Source organism: Branchiostoma floridae, chromosome 17 (assembly GCF_000003815.2).
Source record: "Branchiostoma floridae strain S238N-H82 chromosome 17, Bfl_VNyyK, whole genome shotgun sequence".
In the NCBI taxonomy this organism is placed as follows: Eukaryota; Metazoa; Chordata; class Leptocardii; order Amphioxiformes; family Branchiostomatidae; genus Branchiostoma; species Branchiostoma floridae.
This window is the reverse complement of record NC_049995.1, coordinates 18183524-18189016: the sequence shown is the minus strand read 5'-3', so window position 1 is coordinate 18189016 and position 5493 is coordinate 18183524. Positions and strand designations below refer to the sequence as shown.

At 41.3% G+C, this 5493-nt stretch overlaps 1 protein-coding gene across 1 annotated transcript; it reads right to left on the bottom strand.

Annotated features, from left to right (window-relative positions):
* Window positions 1–3462: 3462 nt before the first annotated feature.
* Window positions 3463–5493, bottom strand: LOC118404443 (matrilin-2-like). The gene is made up of 5 exons (XM_035803519.1): window positions 5487–5493; window positions 5160–5305; window positions 4434–4580; window positions 4086–4139; window positions 3463–3666 (listed from the first exon to the last, which is right to left on the bottom strand). Exons 1-5 carry the CDS (start codon window positions 5491–5493, stop codon window positions 3463–3465), a joined length of 558 nt encoding a protein of 185 aa, XP_035659412.1.

Below are 5493 nucleotides of genomic sequence, written 5' to 3'. Positions count from 1 at the left end.
ATTGCTACTTAAGGTGTATGTAAGGGCATGAATCTAAAACAAAACTTCCCAATGTTTAGCTTTAAACGTTTATTTTTTATATTTCTTGGTTACATGTACCTGGGATTCATCACTAGTGGTCCATTTTTTACTTGTACTTTTATGATTAAAGGTGTGAGGCTACTTATGGATACACCAGTCAATGTAGTAGCTATGGGGCTGTGCCTTAGGGGATTTTTTTTTTCTTAAGGAAAACTGATTTGTTTGCTTCATGGCCTTTATGGATTGTACACTATCTGGTCTCTACATGGCGAATTTCCGGAGGGACAGTTAGTTGATAAATAGAAGAAAAATTGAGAATGAAAAGATTGTGACATCTTTATAAGAGATGTTGTATATGAAAGCTTGACCTGCAGAATTTTCAGTTGTGTTTTGTTAATCTTCAAGAAGATGGAAGAATTCTGATCCATCTTTGACTTGCTGTTTTATATTGCAAGTGATATCATGTAGTTTTGGGGTAGGGATGGAGTTTTCTCCCTATGTTGCACTATGTTGAAACGAAGCGAAGAAAGGAAGAAAAGGGAAAACCTGATGTTTAAAGTGGCTATATGAGGTGTGCTGCACTGATGCCCAATCCCATAGCGTCTACATTAACGGGTGAATTTTCCTACCAGGTAAAAACTTGTCTTTTTGACACTCTCTGAAGATTAACAGCCTGCTCCTATCTTGTCCCCATTCAGCTCCATCCACAGACCGTTGTAACAGCAGTGTTATGTGTGGGACATAAGAGTTTTCTTTTACACAAGCAGCTTTTCTCATCTGCAGACGTTTCAGTGTCTGTCAGACATCTTCCTCAGAGCTTTTAACTGTAGTTCTGCTCCTTGCCTTTATATGTAGCCGATGTAGGTGGAGCTTTCGCGGCGAGAAAACAATCCCAAACGTGGCTCAGTTTGTACCCCCCTCCCCCCTTCCCGGTTCATCACTGGGGTGGTAAAAGAAAACTCTTATGTCCTATGATTCACCAATCTGATGAAATTATTTTCGGAAGTGTTATGTGTGGTTATCTCGCTACCGTGATTTCCTCCCAGGTCGAAGTTGGTGATGTAAAATCACCAACGAAATCCGAAGGCAAAGAAGATTTCACGTTTTTAGATTTTGATTTTCACAGTGAGAAACTTCAAGTTGGTTTCATGGATATGTATTTTCCCAGTACCTCTTTATTTCTTATACCGTCTTAAAAATCATCTGACCGAGTTTTGCTGGTTCTTTACTGAAAAACAATTACAATGTACAGAGGAACGTTGATTATTAATTTTAATTTTTACTTGAAGTATTCTTTACTTTCAGATAACTGTTAAGTATAGGTGGGAATTTTAAAGATATGTAAGCTAAAAAGCTTGTGGAAATAACATCCCCTGTAGTTCGCTACTGTAGCGGGCAAAATAAGTAACATAATTGAGCTGATGGACAGGCACTTTTCATTGGTGCCAGTTTCACTTTATCTTTTTTTAATCTTCTTAAAACAATTTTTGGGTAATCTCAGTTTTAGTAGTTTGTTTTATTTCATGTTTGCTGTGTGAATGTCACATGTGCAAGGTTGATTGGTTGGTTGGTTGGTTGGTTGGTTAATTGAGTGAGTGAGTGAGTGAGTGAGTGAGTGAGTGAGTGAGTGAGTGAGTGAGTGAGTGAGTGAGTGAGTGAGTGTGTGAGTGAGTGAGTGAGTGAGTGATTGAGTGAGTGATTGAGTGAATGAGTGAGTGAATGAGTGAGTGAGTGTGATTGGGTGGGTGAATGAGTGAGTAAGTGAGTAAGTGAGTGAGTGAGAGTGAGCGAGTGAGTGAGTGTGTGTATTGGTGTCAGTAGCAATGTCATCGTCTGTCTTAGACTCGAAGTACATTAATAACGTTGATTTTTCATGTCAGATAAACTCAAAATGTTTCTAGCCTGCTCATTTAGGCTTTTTGCAAACATGTTTACTTTCCCCAAAGTACTGAATGCTTACTTGGACATTCGACAGTATCGGTTTCAAAACGGTAACAGCTCTTAAAAGAAAAATTAAATACCCGATTTCCAGGCTGATCAAAGGCAAAGAATAACTCAAGTTTTATTTTAGAGTTAAACTTGCAGTTATGAAATAAAATTTGGTTTGTGAGAATCTTATTTTCTTTGGCCTGAAACCATCTGCAGCTCCGCCAGACATGTCATGATGGATGACGCGAAAAACGTTTTGGATTTGCAGACGAACTTTTGATGGTACTTTACTTGAAGTATTCTTGACCTTGAAATCTCCGTGACGTCTCTAGATCAGGTTCCTTTACTTAATGTCTGAGCTAAAAAGCTTGGAGAAGTAACATCCCCCTGTAAATCACTACTGTAGCGTGCAAAAACTTTGTATAGAAGATGGACTGGCACTTTTCATTGGTACCGGTTTCGGGCATTGAAACTTTTTTATAGTTAGGGAATGTTTTGAAAATGGTTTAGTGAGTGTCTTTGTCTTTTCCTTGATTTGTTGCTGCGTTTCAACCTTGATATCTATATAAACGACTGCATTTTGATGTTGATGTTCTGATGAACGCAGATCAAGTCAAAATGTTACATGGTTTCTCTTTTTTGGCCTTTCAAAAGATATTTTGTTTCCCAACAGGAACTGTAAATTTTCAGAATCAACAGAAAGGCTGAGCTGGTATGTTTTGATATGTATTTTTGAATAGGCCAATTAGGGTTTGGGATGCCCTCCCCCTTACTGTTTATTCAATCAAGTGAACTTCAATTCCTGATGTCAGGGTCTTAAGTTGTTAATTTCATTTCCAAGCAGATGTTAAAAGAAAGGGTACCGTAGTAAAATTGGGGAAGTTGGGAATGTTTGGATTTGACCCCCCCCCCCTTGCTTGGAGATCACTGTATGTCTATTCACAGCAGAGGTCCACATCAACGGTCAGGTCAGGTTAGATCAGGTCAGGTCAGGTCAGGTCACACGGTCCGGTTGTCTCCGTTGTTCTTCATCCTAAATAGGAGGGCCTTAAAAGAATAAATCTGTAAGTCGGCGGCTAGTTCGTAAGTCTTCCTGCTAGTATTATGCTGCTTTGCGCTGTTGGCTTACCGAATCGACCAATCAAGTCCTCTCAAATAGGAATGCAGTGCTCCTACTGTTGCTTGTAATTTATTTTAAACACTCAAGCTAAAGAAAATACAAGACATGGATGAACTTAATCATCGACCTTTTACGGGGCAAACTAAACAGATTATCATCATTTATACTGTCTGTAAAGCATTGTTGAGAAAAGCTATCAATAGTATTGGCATATCTGTAGCTTTGTCATGATCTGATCCACGTTTTGTTTCAAGACATGCTTAATAAGAAAATTTGTTTTGTGACACGGGACGCAGGACCTACTGATTCTGGGCCAAACATACTTACCATTACGCTACACGATGTCTTGTCAAATGGACTGAAGTTGTTTGTAGGTCTGTAATATGCTAGGGCTACTCACCGCACTGATCGGCCACGATTTTCTGCGCCAAGTCGCAGGCCTGGCTGGCGGTGAACACTCGGGATCCGGTGATGTCGCCGGTCATGATATCCAGCGCAGTCCAGTCCACAAGAAGCGGGTACCCGAAACCCACGGCGTACAGATCGATCCCAGCGGCCCGCGCCTTCACAGCTTCGTCTAATTCGTCATCATTGGACTGGGGGAACGGTAGACAGGGCAATAAGACCGTGTAACAACTTATTGGGAGAGCGGAGACTGAGAATGTATGATAACTCACTATTTAGGAGAACGGCTAACATGACACTAAGAGTCAAAATACACTGTCATCAATTGGTATTATAACAAGTGAGAATGTGTTAGAACACACTGGGAAAACGGGTAACATGGCACCGACTTGTGTAACAACTTTATGAGTTGGGAACCGGTTAACATGAGGCTGAGAATGTGTAACAACTGTGTGGGAAAACGGTTAACATGGCACTAAAATATTACAGGAGTGACGTGTGTGTTTACAGGAGTGACGTGTGTGTTTACAGGAGTGATGTGTGTGTTTACAGGAGTGACGTGTGTGTTTACAGGAGTGACGTGTGTGTTTTAGAACACGTGTCTCCTTACCCGTCCGTCGGTCAGAATGACGGCTGCCGGATGGGATTCTTGTCGCCAATTGGACTGGGCAAACAGAACATCAACAAGAAAATCAAACATTGAAAAGTCCTGAAGTACATTTCTAACTATGCTTAATCAAGCAAGTGCAGTGATATCGTATGTACCAAGTGGTACCGTGTTTAATCCAACAAGTGCAAGAGTAGCTTCTGCAGCATTTGGTACAAGTGCAGCCTTAGCTTTTGCACCATGCTGTGCTGTATTAGCAACAGAAAACAGCACCATGCAATACAAGTGCAGCCTTAGTTTTTGCATCATTTCGTACCGTGCTAACAACAGAAACGCCAACAGCGGCCGTACCGTGCAATTCATGTAGTAGATGGCGTGGCCAGTTCGGGTCTCCCCTCCCTTGTACGTGATGTAGTGGATTTTGTACTCCATCCCCTGGGCTATTGGTGTCAGATCAAAATAGGTCTTTGCTTCGCAGTTGTAGCAGATGACTCCAATCTATGTAACAAGGGGGGAAAAAGACACAAAGAGTGTTGTTGTTATTTCCACATGTCCTGAAACACACCGTGCTGTTACCTTAAACCTGACAGGTCCTTCTGAAAGTAAACGTGATCTCGATCCTGCCATTCTTTCACCGGTCTTGACAGAGAAAGCAGGTGCCATGTACAGTATTTACATGTACCGGGGATATAGCCCTAGCTCTTGTCGACAAGCACAATGATCAGTGAACCATGACTAATGACTGGATCCCTTTCCAGTAGCGTGTATGTCGGGTGAGCAAAACAGCCCGAATCGAACTTAATTCTATATAGGTCCAGATGCTGGGGCGCTAACCACTTAATTACATTAAGCTCTCGGATGCTCCAAATTGTCAATGCAAGAAAAAAAATGCTACTCATAGGTTTGCATACCCTAGCCTCGTTGAAACAATTAGGCATAGATAAACGAATAAGTAACAAGAGGGAAGAAAGATGACATGTGGATAACAAGTTTTAAGGTTCATGCTACAAGGAACGATAGATTTCCAGTGGTTTAAAGCATGACTTAGCTCCCACACAGCAGACGTAAAAGACCCACCCTGATTGCCAGTCCTTGAAATTCAGCACATTCGACGAAATACATCATGAAGTCCCGGGCGAGAACGAACTGGTCCTTCGGGATGCTCGAAGAAACGTCCAGGACGAGAACAATGTCGATGAAGCAGGGCGGTCCTCCTATAACAGCTGAAAATGACAAACATATGTTATTGACCCTATTTGCACCCTAACTAAAATATCAAAGGGCTCGAAATTCATTTTTGGGGATTGGGTACACCAGAGCACCCAGCCTAAAAAATTGAGTGCACCCCAAGAATTATACAATAGCATGCATGTTTTTCTACATGAAGATTATTTGTTTACAGACGATCCAT

What these genes read in the sequence shown, in the direction of transcription:
- LOC118404443 (XM_035803519.1), bottom strand. An exon ending in TTCAAGGACTGGCAATCAGG is followed by an intron (nt 4,581 to 5,159) that starts GTGGGTCTTTTA and finishes CTTGTTACATAG; the next exon opens with ATTGGAGTCATCTGCTACAA. An exon ending in TCTACTACATGAATTGCACG is followed by an intron (nt 4,140 to 4,433) that starts GTACGGCCGCTG and finishes CTGTTTGCCCAG; the next exon opens with TCCAATTGGCGACAAGAATC.